At 44.1% G+C, this 22,945-nt stretch overlaps 2 protein-coding genes across 6 annotated transcripts in view; one reads left to right on the top strand and one right to left on the bottom strand.

The window, feature by feature from the left end:
- The window catches only part of USH2A (usherin), a 581,084-nt gene extending 576,635 nt beyond the window's left edge, over positions 1–4,449 (top strand). Inside the window, exons 70-71 of the mRNA XM_074989966.1 lie at positions 3,297–3,521; positions 4,331–4,449. Of these exons, the coding sequence (XP_074846067.1) occupies positions 3,297–3,521; positions 4,331–4,420 (315 nt within the window). The 3' untranslated portion in view covers positions 4,421–4,449. The remainder of the gene's footprint in view (positions 1–3,296; positions 3,522–4,330) is intronic.
- A 7,694-nt stretch (positions 4,450–12,143) lies between these two features.
- KCTD3 (potassium channel tetramerization domain containing 3) overlaps positions 12,144–22,945 on the bottom strand; it is a 65,051-nt gene continuing 54,249 nt past the window's right edge. For 2 of the 5 annotated variants that reach the window (XM_074989967.1, XM_074989970.1), the window contains 4 exons: positions 21,556–21,652; positions 18,607–18,791; positions 18,383–18,521; positions 12,144–17,774 (listed from right to left, as the gene is read on the bottom strand). In XM_074989967.1, the coding sequence (XP_074846068.1) occupies positions 17,210–17,774; positions 18,383–18,521; positions 18,607–18,791; positions 21,556–21,652 (986 nt within the window). In that variant the 3' untranslated portion in view covers positions 12,144–17,209. Of the gene's footprint in view, positions 17,775–17,865; positions 17,919–18,382; positions 18,522–18,606; positions 18,792–21,555; positions 21,653–22,945 lie in introns of all 5 variants that reach the window. The other 3 variants (XM_074989971.1, XM_074989969.1, XM_074989968.1) reach the window with 3 other exon arrangements.

Raw genomic sequence — 22,945 nt, forward strand, 5'->3', positions numbered from 1 at the left:
TCAAAATATTGCTCATGAGGTTCCTACTATTTCAAGACATCGTTAGGTAGAATTCTATAAAATACAGGTTTGCTCCAGCACGCACTAAAGTCAATGGCCGTGTCTACACTAGCCCCATACTTCAAAATTGCCATGCAAATGGCCATTTCAAAGTTTACTAACGAAGCGCTGAAATACATATTCAGCACCTTATTAGCATGCGGGCAGCCGCGGTGCTTTGAAATTGATGCGGCTCGTCCCGACAGGGCTCCTTTTCGAAAGGACCCCGCCTACTTCGAAGTCCCCTTATTCCTATGAGCAGATGGGAATAAGGGGACTTCGAAGTAGGCAGGGTCCTTTCAAAAAGGAGCCCCGTCGGGACGAGCCGCGCGGCGGCGAACTGTGTCAATTTCGAAGCGCTTCGGCCACCCGCATGCTAATGAGGTGCTGAATATGTATTTCAGTGCTTCATTAGTAAACTTTGAAATGTCCGTTTCAAAGTTTTTGGCTAGTGTAGACACAGCCAATGAGAGTTTTGCCATGCACTTTAGCGTATGGAAAACCACAGCATTTAAAACCCTCCACGTACCCACAGATTCCTCAGATACCATGGCAATAAAGCATAAAATCCTAGATCATTATTGCAATCAAAAGCACATTACTGTGTGTGTTCCCTCACTTGCTCCCTTTTGCTTCACAGCTTTCTTTGGAGATACTTTGGCCTGCTGAAAATGTATTGTCCTGTGTAAAAGCTGAACTGAGACACTTTGACACATTCTTCACTGTTTAGCATTTAAAAGTACGAGCAAAAATTGAAAAGGACTCTGTCTTCCAGGAGCTGAGTTAGCAGACTGGAAAGATGAAGGGCATATTCATCCAGCCATCTTATACCCTTCATCTGGGAGCAGCAGCCCTTTCTCAGTTGACATCTGCTGAGCTTGTCAGGTGCAACACCACCGATCAGTTAGCATACACTGCTCATATCATATGTGAGCTAGGTGGCCAAATAGGTGCCTTGCAGGAAAATGTCCATTTTCTAAAGGACCACCCCCACCTTCAGTCTGGGGCTGCTCACCACCGAAACATTCTGTGGCAACTCTTAATGTCACTTACAAAAAGGCTCCATGACTGTTCCCCCCCGCCGCCAATCTTAACTTAGCTTTGGACATTAGGTAGTGTCAAGTCTCATTGTCTATTTTTCCTTGGAAGAGTCACAGGGCGCTACGAAAAAGGAGTTCAATGATACTTAGGGATTAGATTAAAACACCATACTGATGAAGTTAAGAAATAGTATACCACTTTTAGGAGGCAAACTGAGGTTAAAAAGTAATATACTCAAGATCACATAGAAGTGTGAGAGCCAAAGATCACTTCTCTCGTTACAGCTTACCCAGTACGCGCGCGCGTGCGTGTGAGCGAGAGAGTGTGCGCATGCACGCGTGACAGAGAGCAAGCGAGAACTGTTGCATAAAACAACAATGCTACCATTCTGAAAAATACTTGACATGTACAAGTATCACAACACCAGTCACTCAGCTCGGTATTCATTCCACAAGCTACACTAGCACATACTGTGACATCAGTTTCAACAATTCAAGTGTAGCTCCATTAAATTTAAAAAAAGTGCCTTACAGCCAATTTCCCCTGTTCTTTGATGTTTATTGCTACACACACTTGTATAGCCCTGGTATATTCTTCGCCAACAATGCTTTTTAACTGCAGGGCCCACCCACCCCCAAAAAACTAACAAACAAACAAACCCTCTTTAATGGATAAATCCTGCCATCAGCATCCTCTTGCAACTCCTTTACACGTTCCTGTCATTTTCACAAATATTACTAGGAACAAATAAGGTAAGGGCTTTGCAGGGCTTAGGTCTGCACAGACATTTTGTCTGAACTGCTAGGAAAGGGCTGGAGGGGGATGGGATTCATTTTTGTTTTTTCAAGGTCACATGGCATAGAGTGCAGGTTTTATACACAACTCAGCAAGTGGTTTGAATTTGGACCTTTGCAATCACCCTTAGAGACCAACAAATGTATGGTTTAAAAAAAAAAAAAAAAGTTCCATTGTCCTGCAGTTGTGTACACTAGACCAGATTCTCAACCTGTGTAACTCAGCATCATGCCGACCGTTGTTTTTAGCTACTTTTACAGTGTGCTCGAACTAAAGGCTTGTCTTAGCAAATGGGCTAAAGCAGCAATGCTCTTAACTCTTCTCCCGTTTTAATCTCAGTTTGATTCTGTTGCTGAGACGGCCGATTCTGCAAGTAGTGTTACTCTAAAAAGTTTTACAATGCACTTGGAGGTACAGTTAGTGAGTTCTGTGTGCTGTGGCAACCAAACCTGAAGGCTACATCTATACTAGTGTGATCTGTTGACAAAAATGTGCAGAGCGGCTACACACAAAAAAAAATGTTTTGGTGACAGTTTAAAACTGGGCAGAGGCTGGCGGGAGGAGCCCTTTTGTCAACAACGTGGCTCAAAAGCTTGATCCACTTTTCTGTGTAGAGGAGCGCTGTCGACAAAAGTTTTGTTGGAACAGCTCTTCCAAGAGTAACTTCTGTGGACAGATGCTTCTAGTTTAGATGTAGCCAAACTGTCTTGCATGAGAATTGCTTGCATGGTGCATGTTTATCAATGCACAAGTGTTATAGTTGAAAATTCTATGACAGACATCCAAAGTGGTGTATAGAGGCCACTTTAAGACTACAGTACAGAAAGTTGTGTGTTATTGTACCCTGTGAGTCAAGTATGTGGGAATGATTTGGAGGCAGTAGTTGTTGATTTTTTAACCCATCTGTCTGGAAAATCAGAGAGCAAGAAGGGACAAAAGGAGGCTGGGGACAACACTTAGATCACTAAACATTTTCTGAAAAGCTAGCTGTGAAAATTGCCAGGTTTTGTGTCCCATAAGTCAGATGCCATCTAACCTTGAAAGTGTTGCATTAGTTATCTAGCGCTTGGTTCTAAAACGGCATGGCAATTACTGTGGTGACATGTATCAATTGCTTGCTTAACAAGAAATCTTCAAGAGATCACCTTGTTAAACCGCATTGCAGCAAGTCATTGTTTCCACAGGGAACAATAGCTGGAGCTAGTGTTAATGATGTTCTGTTACTAGCCAAAAAAAAAACCCTACAATTAAATATTACTTTACTACTATGAAATTAACTAACTTTGTAGTAGAAGTCAAGGTTTTCATTTTGCAATATTGAGATTTATTTGAGCTGAAACGTTAAATTATTCGTATTCCAATTTATTACATTTTCTTTGTAAATCTTTCATAAGCATATGCCTTTATTCTAATATTCATAGGGATTAGCAGATACAAAAATTCCAGGACCCAGCTCTCCTCTGAGTAATCGTAGCACTCAAAGTACCTCTGTTTTACGGATACCGAGTCAAAGCCAGATGAGTCGTACCTATTCCCAAGGTTCATTACATCGCAGTGTCAGTCAACTGATTGATGTCTATGACAAGAAGTCCCTAATAGAAGATGCTGTATGGGATACAATTATACATGCGACTGATGGTGGTTTGGTAAGTTCTTGTTCTACAGTTCCTAAAACATGTACCATATTGCTAGGCAAAATTTCCAAGAGCATCTAGGGCCAGAGCCTCAAAAATGAGTTAAGTAACTTTGAGGCCCTGGGCCCTAATAATGAGCCTAAATCCTATTTTCCAAAGCAGCTCTGTCACTTTTGAAAGTCAGCTTGTGAATCACAATTGTACTTTTGTTAGTTATTTTACTCAGTTAAGCCACTGTATATCCAGACAATTTTTCTTCTTGACTTGTTTTGATAATCTATTAGTTGCCTTGCTCTGATACAGTTTTTAAACTGATATAATTAAAACAGTATAATTCTGTAGAGTGGCTATAATTCTACCAAGCCAGTCCTGGTTATTCACCTACATGTATGGAAATAAACTATGATGGTGTAACAGCTTTCACGCTATTGTATTCTGTCAGTTTAACTATCTTTCTTTAACACTTGTGCTCAGGGTGGACCACAGGCCATCTACAAATCTCCACTCACTCTTCCTCTGGACAAAACTTCTAGCTGACCCCAGGAGTACCCTAATTGTTGTCCTTCAATTAACTATATTGTGATATGAAACCAAATTCCTCAACAAAAATAGCAAAATGAGTACAAAAGGTGCATGTAGATCAGGTCTCAGCATGAATCAGTTTGATAATGTAGTCAATTACCGTCAGTGTGTGTAGAAAGTCTGTTTTCTCCAAATATGACATTCCTGGTTCTGTTGTTTATTTTGACCTTTATCAGTCTTTACTGTTCTCTAAATTTTGACTGATTAGCTGAATTACCTGCTGTTTTTCCCCTACCTAGTACATGGATGAGGAAGACCTTGTGAATGCCATCAAAGGCTTCAGTACAGTAACTAAAGAACATACAGCCTTCACCGATACCCACTTGTGATATTTATTTGGCGTGAGTACTACAGCCAACTGAAGGAGCATAAAAACTTGCTTTTGGTCAACTTAGTGTAGAAATTCATTTCTAATGTAACACTTTTGGGATTCTGTTGTAAAAGGTGTGCTTAGTGGAATGCAACATGAATGAATTTTTAGGTGTTAACAGCCAAGACTATAGTTATAGATGGTAAATGTGCTTACTACATATAGTGTTAAACATTACAAATATTGTACTGTAACATTTCAAAAGGGGAAGGTGAGAAAATGTCATCCTACTGTATGTACATCATTATTACACACTGCTGGGAAGACTTCAATAATACAAATTAATTAACCGAGTAGTTTCACAAACACTTTTAACAGCTGCAACACGCAATCTTGTAACTTTTACTGTATTATACTATGGTGGGAAATTTATCATCAGTAGGGAATTTTTTTTTTCTTATCAACTGCAAGTATATAAACATGAAGCTACAGTTTAGAATAAATTTAGATCTCTTCTTAAGAACATAACATCCTTGTTCAATTGCTTAAATTAAAGCAACAAAAGAGGAAGAGTCAAGTGTGTCTCTGAAATATTGCTATAGATGCAGAAGCACAGAAAACTTGTGTGGTTGCCCATCCACTCATGAACTCTAAAATGTCCCCAAACATTTCAATCTTATCTACTTTAATTCATGTCAGGCAGGAGGTTGATTTAAAATAGCTACAGCTGTGAGCTGGTGACCACACTCAATTTCCCAAAATAAGTGTTGAGGATGCTCAGAACTTGCCCTGTGCACTGTGCAACAGTGAAAGTGAAATATATCTAAATTTACCTTAGTGAAAACTGTTAGGAATTTTATTTACATCTGTGGTAGTTTTTTGTGCCAGCTGTCTTAGAGCTATATTCATCCTGCCTTATTTCTGTAACACTTAAAACATTGAATAAGAACTTTTTTTAAAAGACAAACCTTATTCCCATTACTCTGTAGTGGATTAGCTGCTTCAACACTGAACATTGTAATGAAGCCTCTTCCCCAAAACTATGCTTGGGTGTCATGCACTTGTCACGATCCTTATATTCTGCAGTTGGAACTAGCTTTTAGGAACAAAACAGTATCAAATTAGAAAAGTATGTGAAAAACAAAGTGGTAAAAACCCACCTATTAGGTAAGCTTCACTGGAAAGAACAGAAGAGCTACTGTAGCTTTGTTTTAAACAAAGAGATACCATTGTTCTTATTTTCTGTCCAAACTGCAGGTAGCAAGATTGAATACCTATGGGCTGAGCTGGAACATTAGGGCCACTAGAGGAAATCTCTTTACTGTAATGTGAACAATTATCACACTTGTTTGTTTTACCATACCCCTTAGGGCTACATCGGATTCTGTACCTCCATATCTTACACTAGAACAGTCAAGAAAAACTCCAAATGACTAGGGAGCTTTGCGCAGTGGCAGTATCATAGCCAATGAGTAGGGAGGCAGAAGTTAAGTATTGGCAGTTACTGTACATATTGCAATGTAATCAATTATACAAGATCCATTTCTTCTGCAATGTAGATAAAACCCTTTTAGAGTACTTTTTAATTTCTGTGGTAATTCATTTCTTTTCAAGACCCTAGGATTCTACTGTGTCTGTAAATTAAGCTGAAAATGTGTATTAATAAAAGGTTACACCTAAATTTGATTTAAGTGTATTTGTTACTATAAAGAACAGCAAGTGTGTGTTTCAAAATTAAGCTGAATATGTAAGCTTGACAGTTGAAATAAGCAAGAAAGTAGTGCTCCCTTTTCTCTAATTTGCTTTTTGTAAAGAACCCCACACAATTAAAAGTGGAGCTAAAGTTCAAAACAAACTGTGGTACAGAACTTTGTGCCCTGAAACTTCTTAAAAAATGGCCCACATAGGTGACCAATAGTGGCTATTCATTGTGGTAGTACTTCTACTCTACAGATCAATTCATAAATCAGCTACTTTATAGTGATTAGTAAATCAATCATCTTATTTCACATGCAAGCACCATCTGAGCCTGACTTTTTAGTATTATGTAAATGTTGTGGCAGTGTTTTACAGAAGGCTTTTTCACATTCAAAACAGAGAAGTTACTCACCGTAGTAACGATGGTTCTTCGAGATGTGTCCCCGTGGGTGCTCCACAATAGGCATCGGGCTTGCCCGGCGCCGCAGATCGGAATTCTTCCAGCAGTTTCTCCTGGATCGCGCATGCGTCAGCACGCGCCGCTCCCTTGCGCTTCCCCGGCCACGTGCACGATCCGGTCCCCGCCAGTTCCTTGACCAACCGCCTCGGATGCTCCTGAAAGACACTAGACAGAGATCCAAAGCAGGGAGGATGGGCGGGTGGTGGAGCACCCATGGGGACACATCCCGAAGAACCATCGTTACTACGGTGAGTAACTTCCCTTTCTTCATCGAGTGTCCCCGTGGGTGCTCCACAATAGGTGACTACCCAGCAGTAACCCAAGAAAGGAGGTGGATAAATCGGTTTATGTGCAGCTTGCGCCCGAAAGGACTGCTGTCGAGAGGCGGGTATCCTCTTGGAATACGCGATATAGGGCATAATGCTTGGCGAAGGTGTCATAGGATGACCAGGTCGCCGCTCTACAGATGTCCTTCAACGCAATGCCCTTAAAGAAGGCTGTTGACGCCGCCACCACCCTGATGGAGTGAGCCCTGGGCGGGGCCAGCAAAGGAATCTTTCGAAGCTTGTAGCACATTTTTATACAGGACATAATGTGCTTTGAGATTCTCTGTGAAGAGAGACCTTCTCCTTTTGACCTGGGAGCGAGAGAGACTAGAAGCCTGTCCGTTTTCCAGAAGGACTTAGTTCTGTCTATGTAGAAGGCCAACGCCCTCCTCACATCCAAGAGATGCAGGCATGCCTCCTTGCTGGAGCTGTGAGGCTTCGGGTAAAACTATTGGTTCGTTAAGATGGAATTCTGGAGAAACTTTTGGAACAAAGGCTGGGTGCAGCCGTAAGGTTACCGCCTCCTTTGAGAATACTGTGCAGGGCGGCGTTGCCATAACTGCTGCAAGCTCACTCACCCTGCGAGCTGACGTAATTGCAAGGAGGAAGGTTGTTTTTATCGTAAGGAGACGTAGGGGAACCGTGGCTAATGGTTCAAAAGGTGGACCCGTGAGCGTGCTGAGCACCAGGTCCAGGTTCCACGATGGCGGAAGCGGTTTCCGAGGGGGTACAGGTTTACCAAACCCTTCAAGAACCTGGTAATGATAGGATGGGCAAATACCGTGGGCCCCTCCTCTGTATGCCGAAAGGCTGATATAGTGGCGAGGTGGACTTTTAGCGAGGATAAGGAAAGTCCGCCCCTCTTGAGGTCCAATAAGTATTCAAGTATTACTGGTATAGGAATGTCAAGGGGAGCTAACTGCTTGGCGGAACACCAGGCTGTGAATCAAGTCCATTTCTGCTTATAAGTCTTCCTGGTGGAGGTCCTTCGGCTACTTTCCAGGACTTGTTGTACTCCCTGCGTGCATGTACTTTCTAAGGAGCTGAGCCATGGATTAGCCATGCTTGTAGGCACAGGCTCTGAGGGTTCGGGTGCACTATGGACCCCTGGGCCTGCGTGAGTAGGTCCGGCGCCACCGGTAGGGGGAGCGGTGGGCGGTCTGACACGCGCAGAAGCAAGGGAAACCATTGCTGCCGATCCCATGTTGGGACTACTAGTATCATGCGACCTCTCTCCCTTCTGGCTTTCTGCAAGACCTTGTGGATAAGCGCTGTGGGGGGGAACGCGTAAAGTAGGGGGCCCTTCCATGCAATCATGAATGCGTCCCTCAGGGACCCCCGCCCCACTCCTGCCCTGGAGCAGTACTGGGGACACTTCTTGTTGTGCTGTGTGGCAAACAGATCGAGCTGGGGAAACCCCCATGTATGAAAGATCGGTCGTAGCAGATCGGCGCGGATCTGCCATTCGTGCGTGAGTGCGAAGCGCCTGCTCAGCTGATCTGCTTTCACATTGTGAGCACCCAGCAAGTACAAGGCTTTCAACGTAATGTTGTTGGTGATACACCAGTTCCACAGTTGGACTGCATCCGCACATAGGGCACGGGATCGGGCTCCTCCTTGCCGATTTATATAAAACATAGTGGAGGTATTGTCTGTATTGATCCCAACTACTTTGCCACATATGTGGTCTCGGAAATGCTTGCAGGCGTTGAACACTGCTCTGAGCTCCAGTATGTTTATATGCAGTGACTGTTCCGCAGGGGACCATAGCCCTTGCATCACCTTGTTGCCGATGTGCGCTCCCCATCCTATGTGGGAGGCGTCGGTAGTAAGAAAAATAGAAATTTGTGGTTGGTGAAAGGGCACCCCTGCTAGCAAGTTCTTGGGGTTTACCCACCACGCCAGGGATCTGCGCACCTCTGTCGTGGGCGACACTACCCTGTGAACAGCGTGGGATGCTGGTTTGTAGACGCTCGCCAGCCAATGCTGCATGCTTCGCATGTGCAATCTGGCATTCTGTACCACAAATGTTGCTGCCGCCATATGGCCCAGCAGTTGTAAGCACGTTAAGACCGGCACCATGGGGCTGTATATAATGACTTGCACCAGCGAACTGATGGCGCAAAAGCAGGCGTCGGGTAGGTACACCCTTGCTGTGATAGAGTTTATGCGTGCCCCTATGAACTCTATGTCCTGTGTGGGGTCGGTCTTTGACTTCGCGAGGTTGATGACTAGGCCCAGCAAAGAAAACGTGTCCGCTGTGACGCGTATCATGCATAGGACCTCTGCCTTTGAGGCTCCTTTCAGTAGGAAGTCGTCCAGGTATGGAAATATGAATACCCCGTCTGTGCAGGTAGGCTGACACCACTGCCAAGGTTTTGGTAAAGACTCTGGGGGCCGAGGAGAGGCCGAACGGAAGAACCCTGTACTGGAAGTGTTCCTTGCAGACCATGAAGCGGAGGAAGTGCCTGTGTGCCAGGTGGATCGTTATATGAAAGTAAGCATCTTGTAAGTCGAGGGCTGCAAACCAATCTCCATCGTCCAGTGCCGTGAGTATGGAGGTGACTGTAATCATCCGAAACCGTTGCTTGAGCAAGTAGCGGTTGAGGCCCCAAAGATCTAAGATGGGCCTCCAGCCTCCTGTTTTCTTCTCTGTGAGGAAGTAGCGTGAATAAAACCCTTTCCCCTGGAATTGTTCCGGCACTCTTTCCACCGGCCCTATGAACATAAGGTGGTCCACCTCCTGTTTGAGCCTCGCCTCGTGGGCAGCGTCCCGGAGGGAGGCTTTGTCGGTGGGAGCGACTGGAAGGGGATTGCGTAACCCGTGGCTATGATCTCCAGCACCCATTTGTCTGCCGTGATCTTTTGCCATTGGGAGTGAAACGGTCTGAGGCGATGATGGAACATGAGATGAGAGTGGCATTGCGCGATGGTAGTGATAGTGCAGCCCTCAACATGCCTGTCAAACTTGTTGCCTTTGGGCCTGTCCCGAGGGTGTATGGCTTTGTTGGGAACGTTGCCTGGGAGTTCTGTACTGTTGCTGCTGCTGTTGTCACCCTTGGTTGTCGCCCCGTTGATACTGCGCACGCTGTGGTTGGTACGGGTAGCGTCTTTGCTGAAGGTAATATTTTTTCTTCCTATATGGAGGGGTATAAATACCCAGGATTCTAAGCGTAGCTCTTGAGTCCTTACTGGAGTGGAGGACCGAGTCGGTTGAGTCTGCAAACAACTTTTGCGTGTCAAAGGGAAGATCCACGATCTTTGCCTGTAGATCCCTTGGGATGCCCGATGTCTGGAGCCAGGATTCTCTACGCATGACCACTGCTGTAGCCGTTGAGCGTGCCGCCGTATCTGCCACATCCAGGGTGATCTGGACTCCCGTCCTCGAAGCTGCATAGCCCTCTTGCACAATTGCCTTTAACACCGGCTTCTTATCTTCCGGAAGTGAATCCGTGAGAGAAGTAAGCCTGGAGTAATTATGGAAGTTATGGTTCGCTAGGTGTGCTGCATAATTTGCCACTCTCAATAGCAGGGTGGAAGAGGAATATACCTTCCTGCCAAACAGCTCTAGCTTCTTGGCATCTTTGTCCGATCCCCCCGATTTGTACTGAGAAGTCTTTGACCTCTGCTGGGACGATTTGACCACCAGTGAGTTCGGTTGTGGGTGACTGAAGAGGAACTCCATGCCCTTTGCCGGGACGAAGTACTTCTTATCTGCTCTTTTGTTCATAGGTGGAACAGAGGCCGGAGTCTGCCATATGATAGTGGCTGACTCCATAATGGCTTCGTCCAGCGGGATAGCAATTTTGGATGAAGCCGGGGGTCTCAAATTTTTCAGGAGTTTGTAATGTTTCTCTTGCACTTCTGCCGTTTGAATGCCTTGCGTGAAAGCCACCCTTTTAAACAGCTCCTGAAACTGTTTAAGGTCATCCGGGGGAGCAACATCCCCCGGGGGCCATGGCCTCATCTGGGAAGGATGAGGAGGAACCACTAGGGTAAACCTCCCTCGAACTCTCAGGTTCCTGCGGCCGATGGTATACCTGCTCGCTGGAGGATTGCGAAGGAAAGTCTTGGGGTTCTAAGATTAACTCCCCTTGAGATAACTGAGTTTCCATCCCCGCCCAGGAGTGTCCACGGGGGTATTGGCTGGCCAGGGGGGACCTGCCCCTGGGCGTAGGCCTGGGGTGTCTGTGTCCAGCATGATAGGAACGACCATGGCAGCACGGGCACGGGTCCAGGGACAGAGACCTGGACCACTCTCGGGGTGTGTACCCCCAATGTCTGGGAGAGCGAGACCTCCGTGATGACACAGATAGCGGTGACACTGGTTTGTGATAGTACTCCAGCGGATCCAATCCCAGAAAGGGTGAAGGTGGCCCAAGCCATGGTGACATTGGTTGGAGGAAAGGAGAAGGAGGTTCTGGATAGGCCGGTGGAGACCCAGGCCTTCTGGGCAGCGTGTGTAGCACAGGGGGAGAGCTTGTTGTTAGCAGCAGCGCAGCCCTGTCTGGAGAAGGGCTGCGGTGCCGGGTTTTAGCTCTTGCCTTTCCCCTCCCCTGCGGGGCTGGCACCACCCCCTTCCGCGCTGGGGACCTCAGCCCTGCTGTCAGCGCCACGCTCAGCTGCGGTGCTGCGCGGATAATGTCCTCCGGTGCCTGCGGGCTCCGTGCCTGCTGGCCCTGCACCATTGGTGCTGCGGGGGTCGGTGCCGCCTGTGGCGGTGCCGCCAGTTCCTGCACTGGCCTGGCCGCCGCTCTAGGCGCTGCGCGTGCTGGCTGTTTTGTAATCGGAGGCTCAGCCTCTGCCACGTGCGCTGCCGTGGTGCCGCTTGCCTGAGTATGCGGCTGGGGGCTGTGCGCTTCGCCGGTCCCGCTCTCTGAGACCGCCGGCAGGGATCAAGCTGGGGAGAGCTTCCTCCGTTTTTGCACCGAGGGGGTCAGAGAAGCTGCCTTCCTTTTGTGGAACCCAGAGGGCCCTTCTGACTGCCTCTCCGGCACGTCTGGCTGGAGGACCTTATCAAACAAGAGCATTTTAAGACGCATTTCTCTGTCTTTCCTTGCCCTGGCTGTGAACTTAGCACAGTGGGAACACTTCTGGGTAACGTGTGATTCCCCCAGGCATCGGATGCATTCACTATGCCCATCGGAGGCCGGCATAGCTTCACGGCAGGACTCTCACTTTTTAAAGCCTGAAGAAGCCATCTCAGTGAGTCTTTTACTGATAATAGGGTACTTAGCACCTTATCCGTGCCTGTTTACCCGAATCGCGGACCCCGGCCTGCAGGGCAGCGGGAGGCCTACTGGCCTTCACGTCCACTCTTCTTCTCCGCTCCCCTCTCTCTCTTTTTTTTTTTTTTTTTTTTAATATTCTCTTTGTCCTCTCTCTCTTTTTTTTTTTTTTGGAAATTTACACGTAGAAACACTGTCTAATCTGACTCTGGCCGTAGCCTGAGCGGATTCCATCTGCAGCCGATGGCAGTTGAGAAGTAACTGGCAGGGACCAGATCGCGCACGTGGCCGGGGACGCGCAAGGGAGTGGCACGCGCCGGAGCATGTGCGATCCAGGAGAAACTGCTGGAAGAATGCTGATCTGCGGCACCGGGCGAGCCTGATGCCTATTGTGGAGCACCCACGGGGACACTCGATGAAGAACTGTGGTTATCCATTATCTCCGCGGAAATATCCCATATACACAGTACTCTACAGTTACCAAATACAAATGGACACTTACAGCACTTTCCCCCAATTCTGACAGAAGCAGCCCTTACTCAGATAAACCGCCTGTTGTGTTGTTTCCTTTCCTAGAGATCCTGACTGGACAGCAGCATCTTTCGTATTAATTTTAAGACCTGAACAAAATTATTGTGCAACTGCAGAACTGAGCATGACAGTCTTGCACCAAAGTTATGTACATGGACCAGACAACAGCAGTTGGGAGATGGGTCTAGAGTTAGCTTCAACAAATGGAAGGGAATTAAGAATATTTGTGAGCAATTTTGAGCATTGTATAAGTAAAGGAAAATGTTAGTATACAATTATTTATGTAGACCTGTAACAGAGCATTTGGGTTATGTTAGTTTAAGTCTACCCATATTAATATGAAAAAAAATGTTTACTACAATAAAGCTTAAGAAAAATCAAGAATCCACTGTGCAAAAAAGAGGTGTAAGCTCTGCTGGGCAAGGACTATTTAAACAAGTGGGATGGGAGCAGGAAAACAATGAGTGAACAACATAAAAGCCCTGATTTTTTGTTTGTAGAAAGTAGATAAGCTAAGCTAAATGGAAAGCAAAAAACAGGGCAGGTGTGCTGTGAATCTGGAGGTGAAAGGCACGGTTGGGGAAGAAAGAGCTTATAAGAACTAGACAGAGAGAGAGAGTTCTAAAAGCTCCCTGTTGTTTAGCCCTTTCTACAGCTGCTCTTATGGAATGAGCGTTCCTCCCTCCAGAATTTGCAGGTGCACCTGGAAAGTCCCCTACACACTCCTGATGTCCACTTTACTTCCTGACCACTAGCACAGTGGTTCCCTGCTTTGGCTGCTCATAGCGACTAGTCTTTCAAACTAAGGTTGCAACCAGAAAAGTGGCTAAAACTATGAGAGTGAGTTTCCTCCAAGCCCTCTGAGAACTGAACATAAAGCTGGTTCTCACTCCTAATATTTTTCAAACTAAATGCTGCATACCTATTTGTACAGCCCCACTGACAGCCTGATCCAGAAAAAGTAAGAGCAGATTGAGACTTTCAGTTCACTGGGTGATTTTGCAAGGCTGACTTTACAAAAATAATTACAAAATTAACCCATTTCATATGTCATTAAGTAATGCACAATGCTTTCCACTTTGATTTTTTTCAGCACAGAACTCCACTGACCTCAGCCGGAGGATCCCAATTTCCCCCCCTATTTTATGGCAAATGAAATCAAAAGCAGTAACTGACACCACATGATATAATATTCTAATATGAAGAGGGCTGTATAATGCACAATGGTCCCTTTCAGAAACACAAGTTGGTCTAATAAAACATTACGAAATCCACCTTGTGTGTATTATCCTGGGGGCTACAACACTGCATTCGACTATGGCCTCATTTTCTTTAAAAATCAGAAGATGCTAGATTGTTTTTCCATTTCTGTAAATCTGCAGGTCTTGACACATTTGGAAATAGCTAAAACTTTGTCACACTAAATCCCTGACAGTCTCTCCTAGGGCACAATCAACCCTCAAAATAGCAGGCAACTTTGAGGTCCTAATCTTACCAGGTTCAAGAAACTAGATTCTCAGATCCTTCAGAACTCTCATCCAAATTTATGGAAACTGACTGCAAAGAAGCTGACGTTTAAGGACTGCAACAGAACAATCACCCTTTCTGTTACCAAAACTCAATTCCTTAGTATTTCCAGAAAAATTCTGCATATTATGTGAATGCAAGGATATTATGTATCCTTATAACATGTTGCTTTTGCAAAGTAAAAGATAAAGTTGTATGCAACATAGCAATTTAATGCTGTATGCCCCACTTTCATTAGTACTACTGTTACTGTAAAAAAAGATGTGGGGGAACTTTAATCTAGCATTTCTGGCTGAGGTGTGAACTCTGGCAAAGCATATCATACAGCATTGCTGTGATGCAACAAGCTTTTAGAAGAGCAGTATGTGACTAGCCCAACAACCTTTCTAACAGATGTCTAGTCTATTTCTTAGCGTCATATACAGCAATGAGCAGCAAGATGTGTATTTCCCTCTACACAATCAGTTATAGTTTATAAATTCAAATACTTGACAGTTCTGCAAAAAAGTAATGAGGGAAAAATACAGGTAATAACATTCCTTTTCTTTTTAATATTAGGACCTTGAGATGCAAAATAGTTTTAGAGCAGCTGTATGTCAGGGATTTTTATCCCTAGGGCATTATCATCCCCGTGTGTCAGGGCAAGCAAGCCTCTGGCTGTGTAAAAATCAATGCAGGTACATGGAAAGTCTAAAGTCTCATAGGCTGCCATTTAGCAGCACCCCCAACAGTCACTCTGAGTCAGTTGGTTGCCCCGGTAACCTGAACTCATGAATTATTCATGATCACAGATTTAAATTCCAAGCCTCTGATTGGCCCAAGGTGAATTTTTCTAGCACCTTCAGAGCCTCAGAGGACCTGAGTGAAAACAGGTGTATGGAATCTTTGTATTATAATTACCTCATGAATTATGTATGAGGACAGAGGATAAAAGCAGGGCTTGCCAGCAGTCCTGCGGCCCTTGGGGACTCAGACTGGCTTCTGTTACCCAACACAGGGGAGCGTTGCAGCTCTGGCTGCGTCCGCTAGACCCTCAGGTCAGGCTTAGGCCGAAGAGCTGAAATTGTGGCAGCGTTCACAGCACCTGGCAGCGCTGGCTATAGCTGACTGAAACCTGTGTGGCCCAGCAGCGGCGCTCTCCTCCATCAGCGCCTCAGCGCTCACAAGCGGCGCGCTTGCTTCTAGGAGCAGCAAGCAGACCCTTCGGCCAAGCCGCCAGGTGGCGAACTGGCCCCCCACTTTGGTGGGGGGTACTGTGTACCCAGCAGCGCAACCTGGGGTCTGCCACCTTGCACCATCATCACAGCTCCGGCCATACCATCGCCTTCGCCGCTTCGAACAACAGACAGCTTACCTTGAACTAGACTACTCTACTGGATTAGACAAACACCGGACTCGACTAAAAAACACGTAAAATTCCCATTAGGCCCATGGCATAGCCCGGAGCCTTATCACAAATACTGACACTCAACATATATTTTAAAGAAAAACTAAAAGGACTAGGGCACCGGGATCCCTAAAAGGGGGGGCAAAGGGTCGCTCCCATGGCCGTGCCGTCTTCCGGCAGGGGGAGGGCAGAGCCTGGGGGCCCGACTCCTTTGAGCCAGGCCTAAAAACCCATATATTGCCAATTAGGGGCACACTTGATTAAAATATTAGTCGTTAATTTATTATAGATCGTAGTTTTACTAGTAGTAGTATTAGTTAAGTTATAGTTACCAGGACAAAATCCTAACTTGGTGCCATATACTGGCAAAGACATAATCACCTGGCCCATTACATGCCATAAGATCTATTTCAACCAGTGGAAACAAAGCCACCTTACCCCCTTTAGCCCTTTTCACTTCTTCCTTCTGTATTTAACCCGGTGTGGGTCATAAGATCCCCAGGAAAAGGCTGGGGTTTTGAAGGAGACTGACTCGGGTAATACCCCGGCAGCCTCCACCACCAGCCACTTGGGCCAGGAGTAGCGCCCCGACCCAGATTCTGTTTACCCTATTTCCCTTCACCCCAATTCACTAACTTAACTTTTTGCTTTCCAGTAAAATAAACATAATTATACAGGTGATTCTCATGGAACATGTATTAGTAATTGTAAGTTAAGCATAGTTAAGTTAATATGAATTGGTTTATGTGTATGTTCTATTGTTGTTGTTGTATCTTTGCTTGCTGCTGCTTTTGTTAATAAATTGTTTACTAGTTGCACCTCTTAATCTGTGCCTGAGCCTCACTCCCTGTTCCAGCTACTGCCTGTCAGGGGGAAGGTAGGGTGGACCTTTACGTGCGGTTGCACTGCTCCCGTTGATGGGTGCGCTCTCTCTACTCCGGTGGGGCGGTTTGGTCTGGCCCGCTCTGGGAACCGAGGGTCCCAGCGCCCGGCTCACCCGCACAATATTTCAGCCACTGGGCGGGGAGAAACCACCGGTTTGTGCGGCACTGTGAATTTCAGTTTTGCAAACAAGTAAATATATCAGTACTGAAAAATAACATAGTAGCTCTACAAACGAGGCAAAATTCAATACGAGCAGCATTTCTAATTAAGGAGAAAGCTTTTAGCCCCTACTTAATTTTATATAATCTTGAAGGGGATGAAAGGGCAAGGTGGGTGACTTCAAGGAACAGCAAACAGCCTTCATGATTACTTTAATGACCAGTAAGCAGGTGACAGGCATTTAATATTTTGGTGCTTGCATAGGTCCTGTAACGGAACTTGGCTACCTTTAATAGAAAATTCTCCCTAAGACAAATATTGCAATGCATACTGGATTGCATTAAACAGGATTTTACCTTTGTTTTGTACATAGCATTGTTTGGCTTTATACAACTATGAAAACGAAGTACATCAATTTAGAGTACTTCTGTATTTGCTGTAAATCCAAGCTGAGATGCAATACAAAAACTGTCTTATTACCATTTTAACTCCTTCAGTTTGAAACTCAAATGATAAACAATAAATTTGTAGTGTAAAGTTACATCCAGTTAAGTGTTAAACTTTCATCTGAACCCCCAAAAGCATATGTACATCAGTGTTAGCATTTTCACAAGCTATAATCTTGGCAGGAAGAGTCACTTTTCTTGTGGCGTGGAGATGGGGTAGTCTTTGTGGGTGAAGGTGATGCTGTTCCAGGTGATTCAGGCCCTGCTTCCACAATAATTGGTGAAGATGCCAGAAGAGGACCCTTCTTTCTTCCCAGGAACACCCCTCCATCAAATCCACTTTTCTTTTTATTCTCTAATTTGTTCTCGCTTTCATCATCTGTCCCTCTTTTCTTCACTTCCAAAGAGCTTTCCAGCATTTTCTGAATCTCTGCCCCACCATCTGATATTCTAGTAGCTCTTACCTCAACAACTGCTGCTTTTTTATCGGTTGAATTGCTCTCACCTGCTGCCTTCTTCATTGCAGCTTGTATTGGACAAGGCTGTCCCAGAGATGGGCAATCTGAATCCAGCCCACTTTTGTTCATATTGAAAGTCTGAAAGTCCCTATAACTATGAAAGCTCTCAGTTCGTCTTGCTCTGGCTAATAAGGGACTCTCTCTATATGGCCTTACTGAGCCATATGTAGCAGCTTCATGGATGGTTTCATGGTGCTGTAACTGGAGGCTGAAAACACATTCAACAGTAAAACATTTCTCCCTCCTTTCTCATGTCATTGGTTAAAACTCACACTGATGCTAACAAACATCACTGTCACCTGTTTCTAAACAGCTTTCCAAGGTAAGACATGTGCAGCAGATCATTCCTTCTCTGTAGCCAGAAAAAAACATTGGAATTTGTGAACAGTCTACTAGATTCCCGAGATGTTTTACAGAGCATACACCTCATATAATACACGGGAATAATATCTGAGGCCTATTATCCTGTCTACTGTAAGCATGCTATCCAAAGAGAAATACGATTTTTGAGAGAGGATGTTTCCAATTGTGGACATTTCAGAACCATTAATCCTGGAGCACACAGAGCTGTGCTTGTTCTATTACTGGTGGTGGAATGTTCTCAGCATTTCCAACTTGCCTATCTCTGTAAGTAGGTGATCACTCATTCCCTAAATTGTACACATGGAACTCCAATAGAAGCAGTGTGCCAAAAACACGAGGGCACTTATATAGGTGCCCAAACATGGATGCCTAAAAGGAGACACCTGAATTCTAAAGTTCTTGCCTAAACTTTAGAACACAGCTTACAGTGTAGCCTGTGGATCTTATACCTACCTAGAGCTTGATTCCCGCAGACGACTTTGCTGAACTAATGAAGTGGCTGGACTGATGTTAGGAGTAGCGCACCGTGAGGTGCTCAGATCACACTGATCAAGCAATTTAAGCAGCTCCTCTTCTGTTGGACCACCTACATCTTAGAAAAGAAAGACAATGGTCTGAGACCAACCTCTAATACAAGCATTTGAGCCAAAAATAATTTCTGCTACATTACACTGTACCCTTGTCTTCACTTTTATTAACCATGTCCATTGCTGTGGTCAAATCCCACATCTGAATACTGCCATTTGAATGACCCGTAAAGAGGTAACGTCGTGGTCTCGAGCCCATCCTACTGGATCCTTCACATTCTCGTACCGTAAATGAAGAAATTGTGGTACAGTCTACAGCTTGGATTTCGCATATTCTGTAAAAAGGCATTTAACACAAATGCAGATTAAAGTTCTAACGACAGTATTGCATACCCTTGAGAGCACCTGTGAGGCTTAATTTATTAAGATTTGTGATTTCTGGACAGAGGGTACTTGCTATGGTTATTTTTAGGTATTACACCTTCTGTTTTAACACCCATTTCTAACTCCTAAAAGTAATATTTAAAGGTGAATTGCAAAAAAAAAAGTTAAGTAGGATTTCAAAGGAGAAGGGTAAAACATACAGATAAGCTGCTAGCCCTTTTTTTCTTAAGCAAACAAAAAAAAAGTTCTATAAGAAAGCAGGACACAATTTATAGAATCTATGCTGCAGATTTTCAGACTCTAGGTTTGCATATACTTCTCCAGAAAGATCTGCACCCATGGATGTGTTCAAAGCCAGCACCATAAATTAAGTATTGTACAAGACTAGTATGTAATTTTTCCATCTGCTGTCAGTTTTTAAAGCTTACTGAATGCGTTCCTTCAAACATGGGCACAGGTATTTGTTCTCAGAGAAACAAAATCCAGAGCAACTCACATGTTAAATATATTTTTTGCTTAAATTCAGAAAATGTCAGACCAGGATAAAAAACATATGAATCATATGAGAGGAAAAAATGAGTCGAAGTAAAATGACTAAATTTTAGGGTACCTGTGATGTCACTCGTCCCACCAGTGATATTAGAAAGCCTGCAACTTGGGGTTCTTAGCCCCGTATTTCCTGTTCCTACTTATTTTCTAAAATTGCTCTATTTTTTAAACATTTTAGGACTGACTCCACTACTATCATAGTCCATGGTGAGCACCTCCATACTGTGGCGTTAGCTGCATGGTAAGGAACTGTGTGACAAGCCAGGCTCTGAATCTACAGTATAGTGAGAGGTCCAGAGTGCGTAGCCATATGCTAACCTGTACTCCAAGACACTCACCGCATTGCAGAAATCTACATACCAGACATTAGCATGGAGCAAGTTGGTGTGCTATAGATTCATACCCTAGATTGCCATGCAGTAACTTACTGTGTAGACAAGCCCTAGAGTCATCCAATACAGCCCAATGTAGATATCTTCTTTGCATCTCCATTGTATTTTCAGAAACAATTTTAATCTAAAACTTTAGATAGCTGGCAGAACAAAACACATTGGATATTCAAACTGAACCTTTCTCATGCATTGCATGAATTAAAGAGAAGAGAACATGGCTAAGCAAAGACAATTCCTCTTTTGCTTTACTCATAACTATTGCTATTACAGGGATATCAAAATTTTAAATTGTGGCTTAATTAAGTTATCAAGGAGGAATAGTTTGTTTAGAATACAAAGCTTGCTATAAGATAAAAGGATAAGCAACAAAAACAGGTCAGAGTTGAAAATGGTTTTGACTTATTACTTTGTTAAATTTATCCTAATATGATACCAATTTTAATAAACATTTGGCAGTTTCTTCACTGTGTGTGCATAGAACATTAAATCACAGTGATTTATAACATTCATTGGGACAATAATTTGGCCTCCAACCATATTACTGGCTCCTAATGCTATTTGCTTAAAAAACAAACAAGCTGTCAAATAGATAGCCTAGGTACATGGAAAACGTACTCTCTTGATTAATTTCTTTAACAGTTACTGATGACTCTGTGTAATGAAGTTTGATGAAAAGAAGATTGATTCTCTTAAAGAGTTTTTATTCATTACAAGATTAACAAATAAGAAATAATAGACTGTATTCCAGATACTGGGGACTGGTGAAATACTATTAACAGCTACGGATGTACTAGCAGTTTCCATTTAAAACTAGTGTTTTGTTTTGTTTTTTTAAAACTAGCATGCAGGGCTTTCCAGAGCACATTAGCTGCTGACACCCCAGCTTTTGCCTTCATTCATTTTAAAACTAAACACAAACACAATATCACTTTTATGGAAGGTAGCAATACACACCAACATATGGAAGAACAGAAGACAGCTCTAAAATCAGGAGCATAATTATGAATTCAAAAGTACAATCATAGTCTGTCTGCAGCAAGTTGCATTTAACTTGCAAAGTAAAATGTTATTTTTGTGTTACAAGTGAAACCCAAATTATTTTTTTATCCGTATAAGAGCCTCTTTCATCTAAGACTAACCAGCTTTTTCCAAATATTTATTAAGCCTCAAGATATCCCTGGAAGATAAGGTCCATTTTACCTATAAGTAAAGATGCACCTACAATAGCCCAAGGTCACCGTGAATTAGTAGCAGTCACAAAGATAACTCAAAGGGGTCCAATTCCTAGTTCTCTAGTTTGCCCAATAAATGGAGACTAGCAGTAAGTACCATAGCAAAAAAACTATTCAAAATTGTTTGTCCAAGGCACTGTGTCAGTTAACTCTTCCAGATATATGTTAAGCAATATATTGTGTAGTAAAAGCAAAACCAAAAGGTTTTGAACAATTTAAGTTTCCTTTCAGTCATCTGACAACTACACTATTTGTGTGTTTATAAAATTCTAGAAATGTTTCTGTTAAGGGAAAAGCAAAACAAGGCATCCCTTATTGCTGCACTAATAATGAAATCAGAGCAACTACAGATTTCTACTGAAGTGGTTATACCAGTCATATACCTCCTTTAATTGAGAAATGAGTTCTATACAGAATCTCTCTGCTTTAACTTGCTAACACAAGAATCGGTGTGAGCTCTTGGATATGTACAATAAATGGATTTGCATTAGAGCTTCAACAAATAACCTTCTGCACATATAAGATCAGACTCATGTTTTTACCTTTTCCCAGTAGAAGACAACCTCACAAAGAGTTTATTAGTGACGGGAACAACTTTTTGGATGAACACTTGTTGATCATCACGCTCTCCAAATGGTCCTAAGATTGGAAAAAGAAACAAACTAACTATTTCAAAACATACTACTCCAAAAACAACCAAACCATTCCTAGCCTGCCTAGAAATAAAAATTAGTCACACAGATTCCATCTTATTAAAGAAACCAGGAATCTACATTTTGCACCTCCTTCATCCGGCACCCTTGGGATCTCACTGGTCCTTGATGAGGGAATTTGCTGGACGAAGGGAGGTCCTCCCTTTGGCCACCCAGTCTGCTGCCAGCTCCTCTATTGCCCCTCCCCCCAACTCCAACTTTGGGGCCTGGTTAAATCCTGCCTGGCCCCTGGTTGGCTGACACTAGCCCAGCCACCTTGGGTTGCTGGCCATGGAGGCTCCAGTCCTGGCCAGACATGACCCAGGCGCCAGCTCTGGATACAGCCACAGATCCGTGGGCACTGGCTCTGCCCCAACTGGCCTGCCAGCAAGGCCACGGAAGCTTGAAGCCAGCTGTGGACCCAACTGGGCTGCCAGGGTGGCCCCTGTACCATGGAGACCAGCCCCAGTCAGACTGCTGCCATAGCCAGCTGTTGCTTCTGGCCAAGGATACAAGCTCTGCTGGACTGCCTCTACTAACCTCCCACCCCAGCATCTCTGGTCCAGTAACATCCAGACCAGAAAATGCTGGCTTTGGAAGGGTCAGCCCATACAATGACTTCTAATTTAGAAAAACACCAGCCTGCTTTTGCATTGTGATGTGTAAACTACCGACAGTCAAAATGGAAAACACAAACTGTAGGGTTACCCAACTATTTTGAGTAATTCTGGACAACAAAGGAAGAAGTTCACCTTTAGACTGTCAAATCAATTTGAAGGGTCCTGTGGCACCTTATAGACTAACAGAAAAGTTTTGAACATGAGCTTTCGTGAGCACAGACTCACCTCATCAGATGCTGGTCTTGGAAATCTGCAGGGCCAGGTAGAAATAAGCCAGAGCAAGGGTGGGGATAACAAGGTTAGCTCAGTCAGCAAGGGTGGGGCTTACTACCAGCAGTTGAGCTGGAGGTGTGAACACCAAGGGAGGGGAAGCAGCTTCTGTATTTAGCCAGCCATTCACAGTCTTTGTTTAAGACAGAGCTGAGGACATCAAATCTGCAGATGAATTGTAGCTCAGAAATTTCTCTTTGGAGTCTGGTCCTGAAATTTCTTTGCTGTAGGATAGCTACTTTTAAGTCTGCTACTGTGTGGCCTGGGAGACTGAAGTGCTCTCCTACGGGTTTTTGTATATTGCCATTTCTGATATCTGATTTGTGTGTGTTTATTCTTTTACGTAGAGA

Source organism: Carettochelys insculpta, chromosome 3 (assembly GCF_033958435.1).
Source record: "Carettochelys insculpta isolate YL-2023 chromosome 3, ASM3395843v1, whole genome shotgun sequence".
NCBI classification, from domain to species: domain Eukaryota; kingdom Metazoa; phylum Chordata; order Testudines; family Carettochelyidae; genus Carettochelys; species Carettochelys insculpta.